General features: G+C 31.7%; 1 protein-coding gene across 1 annotated transcript in view; it reads left to right on the plus strand.

Moving 5' to 3' along the window:
• The window catches only part of LOC144842096 (uncharacterized), a 28,709-nt gene extending 4,571 nt beyond the window's left edge, over positions 1 to 24,138 (plus strand). The window contains exons 2-6 of the mRNA XM_078698460.1: positions 18,461 to 18,749; positions 19,377 to 20,885; positions 21,210 to 21,306; positions 21,424 to 21,580; positions 21,964 to 24,138. Of these exons, the coding sequence (XP_078554586.1) occupies positions 18,461 to 18,749; positions 19,377 to 20,885; positions 21,210 to 21,306; positions 21,424 to 21,580; positions 21,964 to 22,167 (2,256 nt within the window). The 3' untranslated portion in view covers positions 22,168 to 24,138. The remainder of the gene's footprint in view (positions 1 to 18,460; positions 18,750 to 19,376; positions 20,886 to 21,209; positions 21,307 to 21,423; positions 21,581 to 21,963) is intronic.
• The last annotated feature ends 723 nt before the right edge of the window (positions 24,139 to 24,861 follow it).

Below are 24,861 nucleotides of genomic sequence, written 5' to 3' on the forward strand. Positions count from 1 at the left end.
CTTATACAAGTATGATAATATATATTTTTTGGCCTTATTTGAAATTTGTCCGGTTTCTACTGCCAAGTAGTAATCTATTCACACGGTTATTAATTGATATTTATTTTTTCGCACAGACACCAGACAATAAATAGCAGTATATACATTTTTTACAATCGACATAATATAGTGTGTGAATGCTCCTCGAAAATTGCCATATTTTTATATGAGGAGGACATAAATTCAAATTTATATTTATAAATCCTGTATATGCATTTTTAATCTGTATATTTTTACTGTACTGTGTATTTTACTTCATGTCTTAACATTTTAACTGATTTTTTCAAATCTTTCGTTGAATTATTTGACAATAAAGTATCTATCTTGTTGTATTTTCAACCAAAGAGAAACATTCGTTTTATAATTAGGGCTATTTCTTGTATTTAAAAAAGCACTAAAAGATACTGTACTGTGTAGCTCTTAACATGGCTAGCTACTATACTGTAGGAATAATGTACTGAGTCGTTTAAAAAGAAGAGCTTAGGATTTGAATGCAATTCAACCTTGCCGCAAATGCACCAAACAATGCTTTGGTGATCATACTGCTTCCTGGATAATATTGTATAAATCTGTTACAATACCAGGAAGTTGATGTCTGTTGCATTGTGATCTCTCGTGGCATTACGTGAAAGTGACCGTTTGCGAGTATTTTCAGTTATGCTTACAGTACTCTAACTCTAACTTGTGTTAATGACAAGAGTATATGTGTAAAATAAATGTGTGATAGATACAATAAATATTTAAAAATTGTAATAAATTATAACACATTTTATTACAGGATTGATTAACTATATCATGCTTATTTACACAGATGAGCGGTAATGGTAATTATTCCTTATGACCATTTACACAAAATGTTTACTTTTTACTTTACTTAATACATTTGCCTCTCTCCACCGAGTACAAATGGGTACATGCTAAAGGTAATGACACAACAATAACAAAATGACCGGGTAGACTAATAATATTAATATGTACAGCGCTTAGAGGTTTCACAACATTAGCCGCTTTATACAGTAAATCCAGTGTATTATTATTAAATGTGTAATACTGTAGATATAATAAATATTTACAAATGTTATAATTATAACACATCCGACAGCAAGTAAATTGCTAATTATTAATATAACTGTCACTCTAAGGAAAAGAGTAGAAGTACAGTCTTGTGAGTTGGGAAGGCAAGCATGTTAACCTCCAGGTGTCCGATCTACTATGATTCAATATGAAATTAATGTTTTTAACATACAGTAAAACTAGAATTATGATGATAGTATATATATATTAATTGGTTTCAATGTTTATCAATCAACTCAAGTCTATTACTTCTTAATGCACTTTGAATAGTAAGAATTTGGGAACATAGAAAATACTTCTTTTAGGACAGTTTCTGTTTGCCAGAAAGTTCAGTTAATTTTCTAATTCTACTTTCAGTTGCAGTACAGGTTTTTATGACATTTAGTTTTGTAGGTGTTTTAACCATATGTATACATCATTTTAAACCAGATATTTGGAAATACTTATAGTCCTGTTAATTTCTGCAGTCTAATTCACACAACATGAAAAGACGAAATGTTGTTGACAATGGAACAGTCTTGTGAGCCATGCTCTGTAGTAGAGAGTTAATATTCAAACAGTATTGGCCATAATTATTTTTTTATTATAATTATATTTTAAAGAATCGCCTTTATAAAGCCAGGGCCATAGCAAGAGGTTTAAAAAAAGGCAAAGATGGTTGAATATTTATCAATATAAATTATACAAGCTGTACCAAGGGATAGGGGGAGGGGGAGGTTGGAGGTGATGCAACCTGAACAATTTATACAAAATTGTCATGCTGGCTAAAGCCCTGATATCGGTAGCACAAATCATTCAATGGTGCAACCAGATTACATTGTACAACTTATTAAACTACAGCACAAAAAATGTATGATTCAGTTATTTCCTCACAGCAAGGAGTTGTTATTTTCCAACTCGCTGCTCACCACAGTAGGCTCTATACAGAAGTTGCACTCTATACAGAAGTAGCGCTCTAACGGAGGGTTCATAAAATATACTACAGTATCTATATAATCCTCTTTTATATACCACAGGAACAATATACAGCGTCAATAGTAACTTTAGAAACCTGGAATTATAGGGGACTTCCCTCTGTAAATGTATTTTATACAGTAATTACAGTGTTTATGGGAAAAGAGCTATGTAATGATTATTTAGTTGATTCGTACTTAATTTCCTGATTCTCTGAGTATTCAAATTTAATTACATTTATTATTTATTTAACAAACAAACAAAATACCTGTTTGTTTTATATAATGCAGAAAGGAACAGATAGTAATGTATAGTCAGTTGTTGGTATAGTTTATTTATATGGCCAACAAAACAGTAGAACTCCTATTTAGGGGGGACAACTTTGGGACCCAATATAATAGGGTTTGGACGTAGTTTTAAAACATATTGCCCCTTGTTCGTTACACAGGAAAGTGTTTCCTTATGTAATATGGGTGTCCCTAGAGTTAAAACATATATTGCTCCACAGCATAGGGTTTGTAGTGCCTCCTTTTGGTTACACAGGAAAGTGTCCTCTTCATAGGGGTTGGATGTACTGTTAAAAACATAGTCCCTTGTTCGTATACACAGTTAATAGGAGGTTTCTGTTGTGTTAATATTACCCCTAGGGATGAATGAATGCGCTGCTTGCACAGCATTTATTGTCAAATATATAAAATATTTAAAATTTGAAGTTTGTACACAGACAAGGCTCTTAAAATGTCCACTGTGTAGGGGTTTCACAAAGGATTGGTTCTACTATTAAAGGGAGACTTACAGTATTCAGGTTGGTTGTTATATTGTATAGGATGTGATCAATAATACTTAAGTAAAGGTGAACATTAATCCAATGCTTCCTTTTATCCTTTAGAATCAATCTTAATATAAGTTAATAGTTAAACCATATGCTAAGCATCATCATCGTCTTTGTGTTCAATTATGTTTGAAAATGTACTTTGTTTTTTTTCTTTTGTCACTAGCTTACCTGGATAAACTGACATAGGCCTTTTCCCCTTCGAGAGGAGAACATAACTCGAAAAGTACAACAAAAAATGGTGAGGTATGTATAGGCGTTTTTGCACACCTGAGGGCGGACATGGATGATGCCACTATCTCAGAGGGGAAAGTTTTAATTGTTTGTACTTTTCGAGTTATGTTCTTCCCTCAAAGGGGAAACGGCCTATGTAGGTTTATCCAGGTAAGCTATCACTTATAGACTACCAACACCACTATTGGTTTGTGTAATTTGTTTAATTGGAATCACAGAAAACCTAGTCTAAAATTATTACCAGTAATTACGGAGGAATTTCTTCTCTGAGACACTTCTATTAAATAAGGGAAATTGTCCAAAATTCTTAATATCCGAACTATGTAATAAAAAAAAAACAAATAATATATTCCATAATTATTTAAAATTTCATAATCGACCTTTTTTCTCCTCAAACCCTCAATATCAACAACATAAATAAGGATGATTAATAAAATATAATAATAATTTAACTTTTTAACCTTTGACCTGCAACTTTGATAAGTAAAGCTTCCTGTTCCTATTGTCGTTTATTTGTATAATATTTGCATTCATTGCAACTCATTTTGTAATCTCTGACCTATAAACCTTTTCAGTTTATTCAGTACCACATAAATGTGTATATTCTTGAAGTAGGACACCACCACAAGTATTGAACTATTGACCTTTGTTAGGTCAAGTTAATTTTCTATGGTTTCCATGGTCTATTCACATTAAAGCTCAGTCTACACTATCAAACTTTATGTGACAAAAAAAATGTGATGTGCCCATATTATATATACAGTATATCATATCACTACCATATTTAGGCATATTACTACCATATTTGGGCACATCAAACTTTTTTTGTGTAGGCAGAGCTTTACTGACCTTGCTTATGATGAATACAAATGAATCTTACTTTTCCATATGTGATTTTGAGGAACTCTTAGGGTTTAATAGTTCATTGATTTTTATAGGGGTTTTTCTGTTTCAAGTTGTACTGTATGCAAGCTGTCTATATATATATATATCTAAATATATTCTAATTAATAAGTACTTCTTTGTGACCTTTGGCCGTATTTAGGAAATAGAAATATTAGTTTTTTTTATTATCTGCATTACCACATCAACTACGTACTATAAAGTTATTGCATTATTGTATATTTTATTAATATTCCATTAGAGAGTGATCATACTGAGCTAACAACCATTATACGTGTTTGTCTAATTTTATTTATTGCTCTATCTGAACACAAAAATACAAATATATTAATGTATAATAAAAGATGAGAGGATAACCCTATAAACTTGATTTTTATTTTCAACAATGTAAATAAATCATCATGTAGTTTTATACATGCATGTTATAGTCTTGGTTCAAACTATCATACAAATATGATTATATGGTACAGTATTATTTTTGTCTGCTGCCCTCATGTTGTGTGACATCTTTAGTAATAAAACATGTTTACTGCCCTCTACATAAAATAGAATTAACATTTACATGTCTTCTACATTTTAGTACCAACAAAAATGAATAGGGATTTAACCATGGTGTTGAAACGTCTACAACATCGGTTTCACAGGGAAGTGTCCCCTGAACAGTGGGGTCCAAAAAAAGAAAGGGTTCTATTTGTAGTTAAAAGTAAAACATAAATAATGTCAAATGTATAGGTTCATATACATGGACTATACACAACTCGGCCTACTTGTCGACAAACTGCAATTATGGGTGCGCTGTATGAATTTGCAATGAAAGAAATTCAAGCAATATATTCATTATTTAAATTACCCAAATTGGCCATTACATTTATCTGCTTACATTCAAAATGTTATGCAATTGTTCATTTGGTAATTTGTTTTTCTTAGTATTAGGAGAGTACAGATACTTGGAAATCATGTGCAGCACAACAACAACCTGGATGTTTACCGATGGTGATGTCTTCATAGTTAAATATGTAATTTTGATATTGTTATTAATAATATATTAATATTTACAGCAGTGTTCTTCCAATTTAGAAGTCAATTCCATGAAATTAAGTGAGATACTCAATCATATTTATCTAGTCTTTTAATACAATTAACTAAACTAACTATTATTAACTTATCAATCATTGGAGATATCAAGTTTTTTATTATGATCAATCTAGATATGTTCAATGTTTTGATGACGTAGTAGGGAAAAATTTCATTTCAAAATTTTGTTTAGCAATATTGCTAATCAAATTGATTTTTGAGTCCAGAAACATAGTTATGTATTGTATTTTTTGCTGCACAATTTTAGAAATGTGTAGCAATAAGGTTGTTTTGTATAGCTTTTTGCTACTGTACATTGGCGAAATTATTCCCGGCTGTTAGTTTACTACTAACTAGACTAGTTAGTAGTAAACTAACAGCCGGGAATTAGAGTAGTGTTTATTTTCTAGAAACATATTTGTTAAACATTCTGGTAGATCTTGGTGGCAAAACAAGCTTTGTTTAAATACTATATTGTATAACAGTTCCAACATTTCAATTCAATTCATCTTTTATTGGTCTAATTCATAAAAAAAAATCAGAAAAATAATACACTGCAGTTTAAAATACATGAACAATGTTTAAAACAATAGAAACGTACAGACAATAAACATTAAAATCTTGCTGCTAATACAGTACCATATATATATACTGTACCATACCTGTTTCAACATTTCTAACATTTCAATTCAACTTTTATTGGTCTAATTCATATAAAATCTGAAAATCTTTGTTAGTACACTGCAGTATAAAAAATAGAAAAGAACAAACAATATTTAAAACAATAGAAAAGTGCAGACAATATTAAAAACCTATATATAGTAAACAATTTGGTATTTATGTATCTCCCTATACATCCCATAATGCACTTTTCTGAAAAAAAACAAACCACTGACTACCTGTTTGTATTGTGTTATTGTCTGATTACAAATCTGTTTGTCTACTCATTAATACCGGGCGTGTCCTGTGGATCTACTTTTGCTTGTTTTGACTTTATTTACATGTTTCAAATAAATAATAGTACTTTTTGTAGCAAATTTATTATTATATTGAATATCTCATTTTGGCATTTTCAAACACTATGGTGTATATTTATTGAAGTTAGATATTTTGTTAAATATCGTATTAAGAAAAACCAGGGCCATAGCCACCAGTACAGTTGGTAAGGTTTCAACCTGATCACTTTTTCACATAGGCCATTGACAACCCAGTGGCTTGAAAAGAGATTGTTCCCTTTTCTTGCAAAAACCGGACCACTTTATTTCTCGTGGCTATAGTACCTATCACTAAAAACTTATTTATTATATTTTAATAATTTAAATGATTTTTCAAGTTTTATTAATCTTTTTGTCATTGATTAGAATAAACTTGTTTACCCATTAAATATGCCAAGTTCATTGCCAGTATGTAAGTTAAGAAAAAAAAAGTATTAAGTATTTAACAGTTGTTTTTATCTTTAATCATTATTATTTCCTTTCAGATCTAATGACTATATATTTTTTTAATAACTATCTTTTTTTTTTATATTATGAGATCCCCATGTCAATCAATACCAATACCACATACATATTTCAAGAAATCGTAAGAAGTGGTTAAAAACAGAAAAGGCCAATGAACGATAGTAAAGTTTTTTTATGTCGTTTGAAGAACAATTTATAAAAATTAACATAAATTATTAATATCATTTTATTATTATGCAAATTAGTTTTCTTCCTTTAAATGTATGTGTTGCTACTAAAAGTGTAAGATGATTTGTTTGGCTTATAATGTTTTAATTTTTGTGTAGTTTAAATTTAAGTTTGACTGCACCAATATTAATATGTCTCACTGATCTAAAAATGATTGTCACTTATTTAGAATTGAAGTATGGTTCAGTTTGTGTTTTTTTAATTTTTGTGATTTTATTGAGTGATATTAATGTGATGTACCTATACACTACCATATTTGGGCATATCACTACCATATTTGGGCACATCACACTTTTTTTGTCAAACTAGTTTGACAGTGTAAACAGAGCATTAGAATAAATTTGATAAAGGGCATGATAAGTTTATAATTTCAGTATATCCCCCTGCAACAACAAGACCTATGAGGGTGTAGTAGGTGGTTTGTAGAATATCCTTGAGCAAGATTGCTTAGTCATTTGTTGATAAACTTTCCTGTTTAAAATAATATAATAATTGACATAGTAGTAGGTATGGTATTGTTACTGTACATATCCTCTACAAGTTGATCATAACAAAACTAAAACAAAAAGGTCACGGACATAAGGAGTTTTTATAATCAAAACTTTCATAAGTTGATAATATTTATTCATGAGGTTTAGACCTCCCCTCCCCCAAACTTCCTCTATTCTATTCCAAAAAAGCGTTCCCTCACAAACACACTAAATTATATAGGAATCGTCATATTTTGTTATTTTCCTAATTCTACTATGCAGTTTGCCATTGGTAATTCGAAATAAAGCAATTTTTAATCTTTGATTGGAACCAATAAACAGATGTTAATAGTAGTACCAGCATAAAACAACCAACACTATTTTAATTAGACTGTGAGCTAGTTTGACCTTTGAACTTGGTTACTAGGAAATCTTAATAGCGCCAGAATCTGTTACAAATGTATTAAACGGTTTGTATAGTAGGCCTAATCACATTGTTGCTATAGCACAGACAGCTTCCACACTGTCTATCTGAGCAGATGCCTACAATATAATAATATCTGTACAACTAATACAATGCTTTGACTAGCTATGTTGTTTTTTAACAATCATGAATAGTTGTTCCTGGTGAGTATACAATCTAGAAAGGTATTTTACTGTTAGTTATGTTTAGTTATGTTATCTCGTTAGATTTATTTCTCTGTTGATTTGTGCATAGGGAGAAAGCTATGTGGAGAATGCAGAGAACTTTAGTGCTAATAATCTACTTGTACCCTCTTGCTGTTAGGTCAGGCTGCTAGGCTAATTCTGTGAACGTTAGATATTATAACCACATTATATTCCAAAAATTGCTTGAGGTGACAGGTTAAAAAGATATATTGTAACAAGTACACTGTACATTAAACAAGGAATTTTTAAGGAAAGTAAAGAACTTCTTTATCATCTGGTAGGTAAAAATTTCTTCTGAAAATATTATATGACATAGGAGTAACATTATATTTAAGTGCATCTATTACTTTTTCTGGAGTATTCAAGGTAACCACAGAGGAGGACAGATATTTGGCAAAGGAGCCCACATTCCTCTCCTCTGGGCACAGTGGTTGATTATATTGGGTGATAAAGGACACACCCACTTACAGTAGGGTACTGTAGATATTGTTGGATTTAAACCCCCATTTTAACATTTTAGTTTGAATCAATTTGTAAGTTACCTTGATATAAAGTAGTTGCTTAATTCCCCCTTACTTCATCTCGTAATATGTGTTTACAACATTATTGTGATGTGAGATAAGAGCCATTTGTAGCAAATGTGTTAAAAATGTGAATTCAGCGATTTTACAAAATTTTCATGAATTTTACTGCGTTGATTTGTTCAAACCACATGTGTTCCACCTATATAAACGCCCTACTACAGGATGCTACGGTCCATTTTACCAATTACCATGTGGTTAGTGTTAAATGCAGCAGTGTCTCTTCTTTATTTTATTCATTACCCATATTGACTTGTTTCCTTTTTGCTTTTGTAGTTAGTAGATGTTTTTATGATAATAGTCCTTGAGATATGAGGTAATACTAGCTTAGTAGACAATGCAAGGGTCATCTGAAATCTTTCTCTGTACTCACTACTCACTCATTTTGATTTTGTAATGAATTTTAAGTAAAAGTGATATACAGTATTTAGTGATTTTCAGTATATACTTAATTTAAACATCGCTTTTAAACTTCGGAAAAAAGGTATGACTTTTTAATATTTTCCATATTTCTTACTTGTTTTTTTTAACTCCAAATATTGTATGTCACAGTATCTACAGAAAAATATAGAATTTTATCTTTAGCAAAATAGATTTTATTAATATTTGATTATTTTAAACAATGATTTTTAAATGTTTTTTTTATTTCATTCCAATAACAGGCTGGTTAAAATCTTAATATAAAAAACTACTGTCCTAAATTTGGTCTATAATCGTTTCATCTCGTTTATTATTTTCTCTTTATGGTCAGCAGTACAGTATGTTTGTTTTAAATATTCATGATTGAAGGAGTTCAAAATAATTCTTCTTTGTTCTCCTTTATTTTATGAGTTTAAACAAAATGTTGCTGGTATTTATAGATAATAAATCGTTAATAAAGAGATGATTTGGAACTTAAGCCTATATTATTATTTAGCTTTTATTTATTTAGTGTTTCACGAATATGTGTAGCGTACAGTAATAGGCTACTACATTCACACAAAGCACGGGCTGCAAATTCCGGATAAAAAAAATTGTGGAAAATTGGTGTAATGTTTAAGAATATAATAATTCACATTCCAAATTCCATACAGTACAAAATGTATGTGTATGAACATTTAAAATAAAGCGTAACATAGCCCAGAATTTTCTTCCAACTACCAGGATGATTCAATTTCCATTGCCTCTTTAGAAGTCAGATATTTTGAAATGTATGCAAGATTGACTTTACTCGTTATTTCTAAAAATAAAAATGTATTACTTATCAGAACCTGTTTTATTACGGTAACTATTGTTGTAATTGAGCATAAAAATTGGTGTTACAATAAAAATAATTAAATACATTTCAAAAGGCATAAATTGATTGATTGATTGATTGATTCTTTGACATGACATCATCAAACAATCTACATCAAATCATAGCCATTAAAGCACTTGTAAAGATTTGTAAAGGTAAGCCCTAACCCCCAAGAGGAAATCAAAGAGCTATGTTTATAGAAATCTGGAAAGCCATAAACGCCAACGTTCTTGAAGGACATGGTACATGAAGAAGAAGAAGAACCCCCACCAGAGGTCATCACCTACCTCCAATTAGAATTCTCATAAATTTAATCGTTGATCGTTAATTAAGAACCAATCACAGAGAAATCCCATGCCTGTCATGAGACAACATTTCACTGTAATTTTCATTTAACAATTCTAATTATTCACAAACTTTAAATTGAAACTATAATTAGAATATATTAGATGGTTATTATATTCAGTAAGAAACGTGTGGTATAAAAGTCTAATTAAACTGATAATTCAAAATGTAATTACAGATGATAATTGGATTATATGTTAATGGACGAATAGTCATCAACAAAATGAAATAAAAAATGTATATTACAGTAAGCCTTTAAAAAATGTCTAATATCTACAACGCAAGTTTCTGTACATCTCAGACTGTTTTCACACCTTTCCAGACAGAAGTCACCATACAGTAAAAAGTTCATAAATGCTGAACACAAACCTGGATATTGTCAAAGAGTAGTTTAAATTAAGGCATTTGTTTTTAGGTACTTTTTTTTTTTTAATAATCACTGTCTATTTTTAAATGATATAACTTAAACTGTAAGTGCCCTATAATTTCCCCTTTTATGTAAAATTAAGTGCTGAACTTGTCCTGCAGTATCTTTTGCATTATAATTTATAATTAACTCCCGGACCTGCCTATGAAATTGGTCGTAAGGTCTTTTTTCATGAACCTAAGAATTTCAATTTTATAGACAGAATTGTAAGATTATAACAGTACATAATACAGTATTCACATAATGATGTTAATACATGTGGGTTGTTACACAAAGTTTTAATGATTTATGACAAAATAGAAAAGGGAAAGCACCAAAAAAATCAGATGAGAAATTAAAAAAAAGGAATCTTAAGCTCTGTCTACACTATCATAGTTTACTGTATGTGACAAAAAATGTGATGTGCCCTTAAATGGACATGATGATGTCATATCCAGGCCTTGTTTTTTAAGGCGAGTGAGTGCGATCACTCACCTAACACACTCCTAAACTGCCCTTGAGGAGTGCGATTTACAACACGCTTAAATTTGGTAAACTTCTACACAACAACATAGAAACAGCACACCTACAGCATCCCTGAATGTATTGAGGAGTGCAATTTGTAGCACACCTATAATTTTGAAAAGACAAGGCCTGCATATCACTACCATATTTAAGCAAATCACTACCATTTTGGGCACATCACAATTGTTTTTGTCCAACTAGTTTGATAATGTATACATAGCTTTACCTGCTATACACAAAACTTTTACTACTTAAACTAATTTGGATTCAAAGGAAAGAACATTAGGTAAAATAATTATAATATGTCCTTGTCCAAAGAATTCAATAATTTGGGGTCTTAATAAAGGTAGCTCCGGAATTAAAATAGAAAGTAGAATTTCATTAAAAGAAGAAGGGAATTATGGGAAAGTTACATGTTTAAGAAATCAAATGCATGTTTCCAAGAAGACACCCTTAATGTTTAATGTGAAATTCAGTAATTAATAATTGTCAAGTACCATACCATACCAAATTTAATTCTATTCTGTTTGCTCTTGACATTTGTTCTTAATATTCAATTATTTTAATAGTAAGCTTCTTTTTGTTGTTGGATATTTGGCCATTTTGTAAAGCTCAGTCTACACTATCAAATTTTATGTGCCCATATCACGATGATGTCATATCACTACCATATTTGGAAATATCACTACCATATTTGGGCACATCACACTAGACAGAGCTTTACACAATTTTTAATACCAGTTGAAAGCAATTCAGTAAATCTTTTTTTTTAAGGAGAAAGTAAAATACAAAAATAATTTGTTTGTAGATAGGTAGTCTGATTTCAGTTTTGTATTAATAATATTTGTAATCCCATTGTGTTTGGCACAGAAGAAAGATTTTTTTTTTTCAGTTTGAAATATATTATAATATTTAAAAAGTAAATGTAATTACCAAGAATAATACAATACATTTTAAAACAAGCTAATTTCAGACAGGATAATAACATCATCAGAAAGAGATTAAATATAACATTACCATATAAACATATTATAACATTATCATTTCTATAGCGACTACAAAGATCAAAGTGCTTTACAAGAACCGAATAACTGAGAAAATGTGTTTTTACTTTATGTGTTTACAATTCACATACAAATTACAAGTGTGAACAAGCTGCTGTTTGTCACCGTACTGCATATAAGCAATAGTGACGCATGTTAGGCGAGACGCGCAAGTCAGTGACAGTCCTGCGTTTCCTCCCTCCAGGTAACACAAAATCGGCTAAATCACGTTGCCTGTTCAACAGTCCGCATACACGCTGTAAATTGCACGCTCGGTTTCGAAAGTTCCCTAATCTTACTGTAGAAACAATAAGAAGATCCTGAAAAACAGGAAAGTTTGTTGGACACATGTTAAAATCATCCAATAGGATGCATTTCAAAGTTTCGAAAGTGGGTTAACTAGTAGAATAGAAAGGATATCATCATGACCTATGACCTCTAAATCATGACCTTATATGTAATTACTTTTCAAACTATGAAAATCATTATCATGTTATGTTTTAATTCCGGCTTTATGGGGTACCATTACAAATTTATTTTAATTGCGAAGTTTTATGAATTATGAATTTATATAATATGTACAGTATCAAAAAGAAAAGAAGATTTGTTTATTTTTCTTTGTTTTGTTAATACCATTGAATCATAAACAATATCTTTATTTAACTCCAAGATCTAAAACTATGTTACATGCCTTGAAAAAAAGATAGGTTACACTTTATTAAAAAAAAAACGCCATTAGTATTAAAATTGTTATTCAAATCATGTGCAACAATTAGTTTTAATAGAACTAGAAACTAATCAACTAAAATACTGCTAAATTTAGAGCCAGAAAATAAATTGCAAAGGTTTTTGAGGAATTATGAAATGGAATGTATTCATCTATTTCTGTAGTTTACATTCTTTTTATTCCCACAAGGCCATCAAGTTCACATACATGAAACAAATGTCTTTACTATAGTGAGTTTGTGAACCCTATATAATGTTGTCTAATGTTTCATATGAATACATCTAAAATAATATTTTAAACATTTAGATTTAAATTAAACTAGTATTCATCAAGACAAGTCAACAAAATAATATCTGACACAGATATACATGGATAACATTTAGATTGAAGGGCTATCACATGCTTTTGAGAAATTTTGAGAACAAGATCTAAACATTGTTCTGAGAAAAAAGGAAAGTCTCAAAATGGTACAGGATACAATTATCCTGTACCTTCTATGGACCAGAGATTCCGAAATAAAAGATTAAATGAATGAATGAATTATACCACGGAGGTAAAAACCTCATAGATTAGACTGGAGTCTGTTTTTTTAATATGCAACTTAATTGTTAAGTATCTGTCTTAAAAATAATTGAATGCGTAAGCACACCACCTCGCCAATCATTGACACATTCACAACAACTTGTTGATCTGTATACGAATCAAATTCTAAGAGATACAGAATTGTTTCAAAATAATATTTAAAATATTTTTGGCTATATGTAGCTACAACGTTACTTAAATTGCATTTGCCAAAATGAGAATGATGACGTCAATGTTGATAGCCACAATTAGTGGTGTTAGCGGTGCTTAATGGTGATGGTGGAGACTTAGCCAAGTGTAAACAACATTAATGTTTAGTAGATACATTCCCAGTAGACTACACACTGAATATTTTGCCATACCTTTTGATCACTTACTATATATCATTGGAACAATGTAACTAGGTCAAATCTTGATGTCATAGACCTTTTCAAAATGGGTCACTAAGACAACGTGGTGTTGGACCAGTACTTTCTTGTACTCTACCTCCTGGATTTTATATGACTTCGATCCCTGTTGTAACATTTTAATTTGTGCAATAAAGAAACAATCGTATGATCAAACTATTTTCAGATTTTAAACCAGGTTTCATTAATATAATAGAGTGCCTAATACAATGTTTCTAAGCGCTTTACACACAAAAATTATCCATAAACTATCCTAAGATAACCAAAAAAAGAAATACCAAAAGAGGTGTGATGAAGTAATGATCAATAATTTTGAAACAGTAAAAAAAAAAAAAAAACCAACGTGAGTGAAATGGAGTAATGATTTTAAAATAGTAAAGAAAAAAAAATGCAAATAAAGGATGATATGAATATGAAGCTCTGTCTACACTATCAAACTTTATGTGGAAAAAAAAAACTGATGTGCCCATATATGGACATGATGATGTCATATCACTACCATATTTGGGCATATTACTATCATATTTGGGCATATCACACTTTTTTTTCAAAATAGTTTGATAGTGTAGACGGAGCTTAAGATTAAAAACATGCTTTGGTGCAAGAACTTTATACATTAATGTTGACAATTGATTGGCATATAGATTAACAATAACAGAGCATGTAGGTGTTATATGTAAACTGATGAATAAATCAACTCATTCATCATGTAACATGATACTGTTTAATTATAGGCATAATTCACTCTATAACAAGGTATAAGTTCACTCTGTACTCTCTTGAAACAGTGTATAAATTCACTCTATAGCAGTGTATACATTCACTCTTTTGAGTCAGTGTACAGATTCAGTCTTGGTACAAAATTGTATAAATTCACTCTCTTATATTAAAATTCACTCCCTGTACTCTCTTGGCACAGTAAATTCATTCTCTTGAAACAGTGTATAAATTCACTTTCTTAAAACAATATAATTAAAATTCACTCCCTGTAATCCCTTTAGAGGGTGTATAAATTCACTTTCTTAAACAGTGTAAATTCACTCTCGTAAAGCAGTGTAGAAATTCACTTTCTTAAACAGTGTAAATTCACTCTCGTAAAGCAGTGTAGAAATTCACTTTCTTAAAACAATATAATTAAAATTCACTCCCTGTAATCCCTTTAGAGGGTGTATAAATTCACTTTCTTAAACAGTGTAAATTCACTCTCGTAAAGCAGTGTAGAAATTCACTCTTTTAAACAGTGTAAATTCACTCTCTTATTCAGTGTATAGATTCGCTCTCTTATAGTAGTGTATAGATTCACTCTCTTATAGTAGTGTATAGATTCACTCGCTTATAGCAGTGTGTAGATTCATTCTTTATCCATGATCCTCTAAATCTATCTGTGTTGCCAACGTTCTCTTTGGCATAAATCTTCAAAGCTCCGTACAAGAAAGTTAGGGAGGGTGTTACAGGAGGAATGTAGTTAACTGAAATTATTTCACCTAAGTTGCTTTGACTGCCATTCAAATTGTTATGTCAATCACAAGTTTCACACATCCCACACTGAATCCACCATGTTGTCTTTATATTCTTGTCATGTACTCATCAATAAAATCACACATCATTTTTGATAACATAATATCATCTATGCATGTTATAGTAATAAATCAATGTTATACGCAACATTACATTATATCATGTGATAATGAATGTGATATTGCTTTAACCAGCTGTTGCATAAAACATTAATGTTGAGATTTTGCAAGGTTCTTGATTTATAAATATTTTTAAAATGGCGGAATAGACGGAATCAGATTGTTTATTCCCATTGCCTCGTCCTTCAAATGAGATTTTAAGCTGTGTTTAATATTTGCATAAAATGCACACAACATTTTCAAAAAGATGAAAAAACAATATCACTGAAAATATTTTTTGTAGATAACATCAATTAAGCATTGCTACAAACCAACAAAATTTCATTTGTACCTACAGTAGTTGTAAAAATGACAATAAATACTATTATATGCTATTCATTAAAAAATCTACTACTGTACATTCTGAACATACTGTATGATACGTAAAGAGCAATTGTATAAAAAGGTTACAACCACAGATAACTCTAAGAAAACCGGAAACTCTAAAAAAAAAAGAACATTTTGGGCAAGAAGACCAAGCCTGTCCGGTTTTCAGGAGAGTTAACGTACTGTACCATTTAGCAACAATAAGGCATATGGTTTATTGTTGCTTTTACACAAGGTGATAGGGTTTCCATAAATAGGAACCATACAATTTTCCTGTATTATTGAGTAAATATGAGCAGCCATACAAATAGCTCCGGCACTTGATACAGCCGGCTTCCTGTTATTGCCAAGAACTAACGGATAACTCATAGTTACAGATAAACTTATTGCAACAGTATCTGTTGGACTTGGTATAATAGGTTTGCTTCTAATGGCTTTTGGAGGTTCTGTATGCATGTAGGAGGTAGGCCTGCTTTTATGCACTAGGATTTATTTGTTTGGAAATATTGTTTTTAACTTATTTAAGACATTGTGTAGATTGCAGTATTTTTTCAGATATTTTTTTTATCAGACAGGTCTGCTAAAATCCTAATCTCAAACCCTAGCCTGAAGGAATGAACCAAAAATCAATAAATATGTGATTTTTTTTGCACAAAATTACAATTTATATATATGGTAATTATTCAAAATTCGTTGAGTAGTTTTTCGCTATAATTCCTGGTGTATTCTCTCAGTATATCATCAATAAAATGACAATGGAATATAAAAATGTTTGTCTCAAAAAGACAAAGAATCCATTGTTCAACATTTTAGTATTACACATTTATTATGTTTATATAATATCATGCTTCATCAGCAAGTGGAATAAGAATTGCTAATTCATTATTCAGTATGAATTGACAATGTATACATTTTTATCTTGCATATGTTTATACAGTAGTTACTAGTACTGTAGTAGTAAAACAATAGCTCTACCATATACATGTACGTAAACATGTACCGTATTAGGAAAGGCAAGGAGTAGAGCTAAATTGGACATATTAGATATATTTTCTATAGCCATGTTCAATGTCAGCCGATAGCTATAGTGTGCGCCGGGCTTTACTGTCTGACCGATTAACCAATTTTTGTTAACAATTGTTTTTTGATAAGAAATTGGTAAAACTATGTTCACTTCTCTTGGTGTGAACGGAAATACTCCATATCTATCCAATTGAAATTGCTGAAAAGTATTACTAGTTGGAACAAATTAGAATAAAATATATATTTTGTATATTTGTAAAATGAAAAGGAAAAAATATTACAGAAAAGGAAAAACAAACTTTCACTATACCCTTTATTTTAATGTACTAAAAAAATTTAATAAGTTTGCTGTTTATCCAATTTTTCATTTTTTGTTTTTTTTGTATCGGCATGAAAAATATTTTTATAATCCGTTAATATCATTGTGGTTTTACTATAATTAACCTTTCTGTCAATAAAAAAACAATGAAACACGTTGGCGTTTGTGGTTAAATGACATTTTAAAAATTTACTTTCATAAATATTCAAATGTCATGTGTATGTTTACAGTTTTAGATTATTAATGTTGAATAAATGTTAAAGAAATGTATTGTGTAATGTAATATACTGTACATATCTTATCAATGATATTGAATAGGACGGTTATTCCACCAGCAGTCTGCCTTGTATGTGTATTTTGTATGTGCACAGCCCCAAAGACCATGTGTTGATCTGGGCCTCCATGGTTCATTTATCCAGCAGCCATTCAGGCACTGAATGCTTGTCAGTATACCGTACGAGAGTGATACTTTGTAATTGTTTTTGTTAGTTTTTCATTTATCTGTTTTTGTATATCTCAGAGCTAACAAAAATTTCTATGTATATTTTATATTCAAATTACAATAAATGGAAGTAATTTTCCACTGATGAATGAATGAATGACAATAAAGTTGAGTTGAATTGAATCAAAATTAGAATTTAATTCAGTGTTTGATTGATACTGTAGCTTACTTAATAAGGATCCTCATAAATTGCATATCATTCATGATTTCCATTATCTCCAATAATCTTTCTAAGAAATTTAAATTTAGTCTGTCACCAAGTTTAATAGAAGAAGAAATATACAGCATAATCAACTTCAAAAACCGAACATAACCTAATAAGAGTCAAATGGCCGAGCGGTTAAGGCAGGGGCGTCGTTTACCGTACCTAAAGAGCCAACAACATCGGCGTGGGTTTGAGGCCGACTCGCTCCTAGTTCTGGTGGTGGAACAAGTCTTCTCGGATAAGGACTATAAACCGTAGGTCCAGTGTACACAGTTATAACCTGTGTGCACTTTAAAGAACCCAGTTCATTATTCGAAAAGAGTAGGGGGTTACCCCGGTGAACTGGTTCACAAAATAGCCCCTGTATCAGGGTGATTAATTCACTATTGGTAATCCTTGGCCACATTGCCTAAAGACATAAAATAAAAAAAAATAAATAAATAAAAAAAATAAATAAATAAATTTAAAAAAATAACCGAATAACTGACATTTCTTTGTTTTTTTTTACGAAGACAAATATAGTTTCTTTTTTGTATTTTTTAACCTAACCTAAAATTTCATAACTTTGTCTCTTTTCAGCGATGGCATCGGAGATGGTTTATTCTGCGGTCTAACAATGGCCTGAGCACGTTGTCGTACTACAAAGACGACAAAAGCAAAACTCCAATTAAAACCATAAACTTGGATGACTGTGACCAAGTTGATGAAGGATTAACGTTCAGTGAAAAGCCAGCGTTTGGATTCATCTTTGATTTGAAGACGAAAGATCGCAAATACTTTTTGGTTGCAGAATCAGAGCAGGAGATGAGTTACTGGGTACAACAAATATGCCATGTTTGTGGTTTCTGTTCTGATCAGGAAAATCCAGGCAAGTTGTTTTTTAATGTTATTGCCTGGTTGTTGTTGCAATTTGATGGTAGATCTCTCAGTTAAAAAATAAAAAAATAAAAGTATATTACGAATGTCAACAGCAAGGTCAATTCAGATTTATTGGTCCTCGGAAATTCATATCAGACTTCATCGCTCAAACAAACTAACATAAATTATGTAATTTTGTGACTTATATATAATAATGTTATCCTTTGTTACAATTCTCTTCACCTGTTGATGGTCTATGCCCGAAACATGTCGTAAAAATAAACTTATATTGAGGCAGTTTTAACTTATTTGATCTTGATTTTTTTCTATGTCCTGCCTATGCATGCTTTGATTAATAACATAAATTATATATAAATAGAACGAAAATTAAATTAGTACATTTACAAATATAGGATAAACCTTATAAAGAGTTGCAAAGCAAAATCAGCAGTTATTCATTTTAATGACCATCGAATTTCGTATGAACATGGTTATTTGAGAAGAAGACGTAAATTTTGTTGTAGTTACTTTACTTTACCACTTTTTCTAATATCAAGTTACTCTTCACAAAATAAACTTGACTTGATTTGACTTGACTTGATCGTAACAAAAATACATTTTTGTTTGATTTTTCTAGAAGATGAGGAGGATATTGCGTATCCGTCCCCTGGTGTTCCAATGCTGCCAGTTCAAACATCTGAGCAAATGTTTCATTTTCAACCGGAATTGCAACAAATGGTACCATCCCCAGAAACAAATGGAAGAGTCAATCATGAAACATCAACACCAGAGGTTGAAAATGAATCATATGTGAAAATCTGGGAGGAGAATAGAGAAAACGGAGAGCTTCAAAATGGACATATGGACTTTCGGGAAAGAAAATCTAGTCTCCCTGACTCTCCCGCACCTTCCCCTCCAAACAATATATATAATGTCCCCAGGAAGCAGCCAACATATGATGTTCCTCCGCCTCCGGTTGTTTGGCATCAACCGGTGTACGACGTTCCTCCACCATCAAAATTTGTTCAGGATATACATGCGATGGAAGATGATGATAATCCATTATCCATACTTGGACATCGTCGGCTGTCAATTGATGGCCCAAGCCGGACATTTGACCGGCAAATATCGCTAATTAATGGTGAAGAAGAGGATTCACCACGGAGCTCATGTGGACTTATTTTAGACGAGGTTGAGAACTCAATTTATCAGGTACCACCTAATAACAAATTAGTCAACAACCCGCTACTCGTTCATCTGAAAGATGACGTTAGCAAATCCACAGATGATTTGGCCCAAAAGTTTAAATTAATTTCAAAGACAAATCAAGCAAGACCAAACTACGGGGAACGAGAGAACATTTATATGAATGACATACAAAAAAGTCCAGAAGCGCCTCCACGGCCACCCAAGCCACCGTCTTTAACTACGAGCGAAACAAGCAGTTCTTCCATTCTCATTTCTCCCGCCAGAGTTCAAGATGACAACGTTTTTTACTCCACTCAGAATCAAAGTCAATGGTATGAGCCAATGGTATCAAATTCCCCGTATAAATCGCCCCCTGTTAGAGCACCTGCACGACCACCAAAACCAGAGTCATTTAGAATCAATCATAGTGGGCCAGCAACGCCCCCACCTAGTTTTGACGAAGCATACGGCCAACAAAAACAAATGGGAGTATCCCCACGTTTGCTTGAAGGACGCTTATCAGAGACGGGCATTTTTGAGGATTTGTACGCACCAATGAGTGCATCTCCGGCAGCACTATCGTTTGCGAGTACAAACGGTTCGTCCGCTTTGAGTGATTTTTTCCCAACAAACCGAAGAGAATCCGGAGATGGGTACCAGAATCTTCGCGACGATGACAGGTGTTCAATAAACCCCCCTACGTGCCTTGTCAACACCGGTCTTTATATGCCAATGCAAGGCTCATCAAATCCAAGTCCAGGTTTCTCGACGCAATCAGACACGCATTATTTACCGATGCAAAGTAGCTTAGATGATGCAGATGATGATTATTATAAAAGACTAAAGGAACAACCGGTAGTACCCCCACATTCCGTACCTCTCCCGAAAACTTTACCAGTACCGTCTCGCTTAGTACCGCCACCTGTTGATCGCTCTATCAAGCCGAACAGAATAGATGGTTAGTATTATGTTTTGTCACATAAAATAGCTTGATAATACATAACAAAACAAAAATGACATGCTCTATTTAGGAGACACCCCTATTAAGGAGAACCCCTATTTTGAAGACACCCCTATTCAGGAGAATCCCCCTCCCCCACCCCTTAAAAAGGAAACTCTTTCATGTTTAAAATGAGGTGCAATATAACACTACAGCTAACTCTTCCCCAGTTCGCACTGAGCTGGAGAAATTGTAAATTTGAGCAAGATAACCTTACATACCCAAGGTCATCAATTAAATCCAGTGTGAACAAGGATTAAGACTTCTTTTTTTTTGTGACAGGTGATAATATTGGAATGCATGGAAGCTATTATGCAACTGATAATGAACCTCGTGAGAGTAGAAAAACAAAGAGTTTTCACAAAACTCGAGATCATAGGTATTTTATTTTTCTTATCTTTTCTTATCATTTATTTACAAACTTTAGATCCATAAACACAGATATAAATGGTGTGAATAGCATTTCTAATTTAACAAATTTCTTTTTTTTTCCTAGATTATATGCAGCATCCCAAGACAAGCTTCAGGTTCCAGTTGATCGACATGACAGCAGTTCAAGTAACGCGTCATCTTCAGATGCCTTAACACCAATTGGTGAACACTTTCTAGATCATGACGAAGGCACACATGTGATTATTAAACCTGGTCTCAAGGTGAGTGTCAACTGTCTACACTATCAAACTCGTTTATGCCCAAATATGGTGGTGATATGACGTCATCGTGTCCATATATGGGCACATCACATCATTGGGACCCCTTTGGAAACAAGCCTTTGGACTTAAAGTGTTATCCTCTGCTTTCCATGTTTTTTTTTCTCAAGTCTTTGTTGTATTATTCTATGTATTTATTTTCATTCATATTTTATTTTGTTTTATAAGTTGTACTGTTATTGGAAAGCAATAAATATTATTTACTTACTATAGTGTAGACATAGCTTTAGAGACTTTGTATGTAATGTAAAGATGTAATTTTTGCCTCGAATCAACATCATCGTATGTCCACCGCCAACGATAATTTTGTTTTTACTTGTTTATAGGGAATTGGAATGCCCACATCGCCGGATGAAATCAAACATGATGTTGTCTACACCGAATTATCCCATGGAAACACTCCTAGCAACGCTCAGGCTACACCCAAAAAAGATTTGTCCTCGAAAGTAGATTATGTTGACCTTGACCCAGAAAAAACACAAGCTTTGAAAAACATAATAGAGGACAGAGAAAGTGAAAGACCTCGGTAAAAGTTAATGTTTTTACGATTCCAGATTTTAATACGGACTACAGAATTTTATTAAGGTATCGTTGTACAAATGGGATGGCAGCGTTTATGGTTTGATCTTCACAAAGCAGGTTCATTAATAACAAGTTTCTGGGCCTAGTTTTAGGATCCTTGTTATTGTACAAATGGGACTAGTAACAAACTTGATGGTTCCATCTGGAAATCACCTTTGTGACTCACTCACTCATAACAAGTTGTTTGTGTTCCTGGGCTGGCTTGAGGCTCCAGCTGTTGACGACGTATAAATTGAGACAAACATTGCTGCTCCAGACATGCGTAACTGCCAAGAATAACAATTACAAAGCAACATTTTAAATTGAAAAAAAAAATGCTGGCATTTATATAAAGTAGTATTTACATATCAAATGTATTTAAGGAACGAATTATGTACACACTTGTTGACCCGACCTCTAGGCAACAGGTGACCCGACCTCTAGGCAAACAGTTGACCCGACCTCTTGCCATCAGGAATTGGAAGGTCTTGCAAATTACGAAATAGCAATACACCTACATTTTAAAGCGATTGCATCGTAATGAGAATTTTTATATCACAACATTTATGTGTGAGAATAAACATTATTTGAACATTTTACAAGAAAATAATGTTTTCCTATTTTTTAAAATGAATAAAGTACAACGTGTGAGAGTTTATAGAAATAATGAGACATTTAGTACAATCATGACATCATTATTAATGTTTGGTTAAATATATGATAATAAATACTATAGAGAGAGTAATATAGATTGTGTTCTTAAGATTGAATATATAACTATACTGAACACTGTATTGATTTGAGTATAAAAACCTCTTGAAGTTCTGAGGCAAAGAGTGGAGAACTAAAGTGTAATACAGTCAACCCTGTGAAAACAAGCCACCCTTGGCGGGCTCAAATGTTGAAATACATCCTGCACGCATGATAGGAATCTGGTTAAGGGATCATTTCAAAATTATTCCACTGCAGTTACTGCAGTAACTCAATTTTCTTACTGCAATAATGTACGGTTATAGTTTTAGTTCGATTTAGAAGTTTAAGTATCACTGGAATAAACAGTGTGTATGATTACCCAAAAAAAGTTGCTAAATAATTGCATTAACAGGTTTAAAGAGTAAACAATATGGAGTTACTGCAGTAACTGCAGTAGATTTGACATGGTCTCTTAAGAGAAGTTTGCTTTTGGGGTTGGACTTATAGCCACTTCAATATGGTCATCAATTATATGCATTTTTGTATGAGCTTTAAGAGTTTCAAATAATAAATATGTAAAAAAATAATGCAGATATTATCTACATTAAGACGTGACATACATAATATGTAAATATATATTTTAAAAGTTCTAACATTTTGAGTATACTATTATTTGATGTTAAAATTAATTCAGAATTTTGCTTTAAATTATTAAGATTGATGAAATAAAATTACTATAAATAATGTATGTACTGTATTTGTGAATATCACATATAAAAAGGCTAAACCATTTTATACATAATATTATACAATATATTTGAAAAGTTTTAAAGTGTATAAGCTTGGTGTTTAAGTATGAGAATATATTTAATTCAGAAAAAAAAAAGAAAATTTTATATAACTTTCCAAAATTCCAAATAGTTTTAAAATTCCATTAAGTTGCCATCTATTAAAATAGTAGAAGGGTGCAAAACCAAATAAAAAAACAATTCCATAATTTATTATTTAAAATAATTATTGCGTTTGCTGCTGAGATTTTGTTAAGCTGCATCTTGCTGTCAGTGAATATGGCTGAAATTTATCAAACCAAGTCACGATTGGTTTAACATTCAAATGTTATGTATGTTATCTTTCTTCATTTATATTCCTGTTTAATGTTGTTTTTTTTTCTCGCATTCCGGTTTAAAATTGATTGATGGTAGGTTTAAGTTTAACAAAGTTGCTAAATAAACAAATTAGACATCAAATGTTGTTTTGCTTTTGATTTATTGTTTGTTATTATGTTAACTTTTAAATGTCAATTGCATTGTGAATTATTTTTTAAAATAAAAATCATTTATGAAGTAAAACAACAAGCAATGCAGTTCCAAGTTATTATTTAGATTGAGAAAGAGCGTGTCAAATATTCTTCCATTTTTATATTGTGTCATTTGAAATATGATGATGATAAATTATCTATCTATGCAACTGTGGGTGGTCACTCAAAGCTTCCGTACTTCGCATCACAATGCCGCTTTTGAAAGAGCGTGTCAAATATTCTTCCATTTTTATATTGTGTCATTTGAAATATGATGATGATAAATTATCTATCTATGCAACTGTGGGTGGTCACTCAAAGCTTCCGTACTTCGCATCACAATGCCGCTTTTGAAAGAGCGTGTCAAATATTCTTCCATCACTGATATTTATGTGTCGTTTGAAAGTTGATGTGATTTAGTGATTATCTATGCAACATGTGGATGGTCACTAAAAGCTTCCGTACTTCGGAGCACAATGCCGCTTTTGACAACCAATACTAAATGTATTGATGTAAAACTGTATGCTAAAATAACAAGTTAAAACATTCATAAGTTTGATAAGATAATGTATACGCAATGCATCTGCAAGATTTTTTACGACCTTGACGTAATTCCAATTAGTTCCAAATTACCATGGCGATTGCGACACATCAATTTAATGTATTCCCACTA

Source organism: Antedon bifida, chromosome 5, assembly GCF_963402885.1.
Source record: "Antedon bifida chromosome 5, ecAntBifi1.1, whole genome shotgun sequence".
Classification (NCBI taxonomy): Eukaryota; Metazoa; Echinodermata; class Crinoidea; order Comatulida; family Antedonidae; genus Antedon; species Antedon bifida.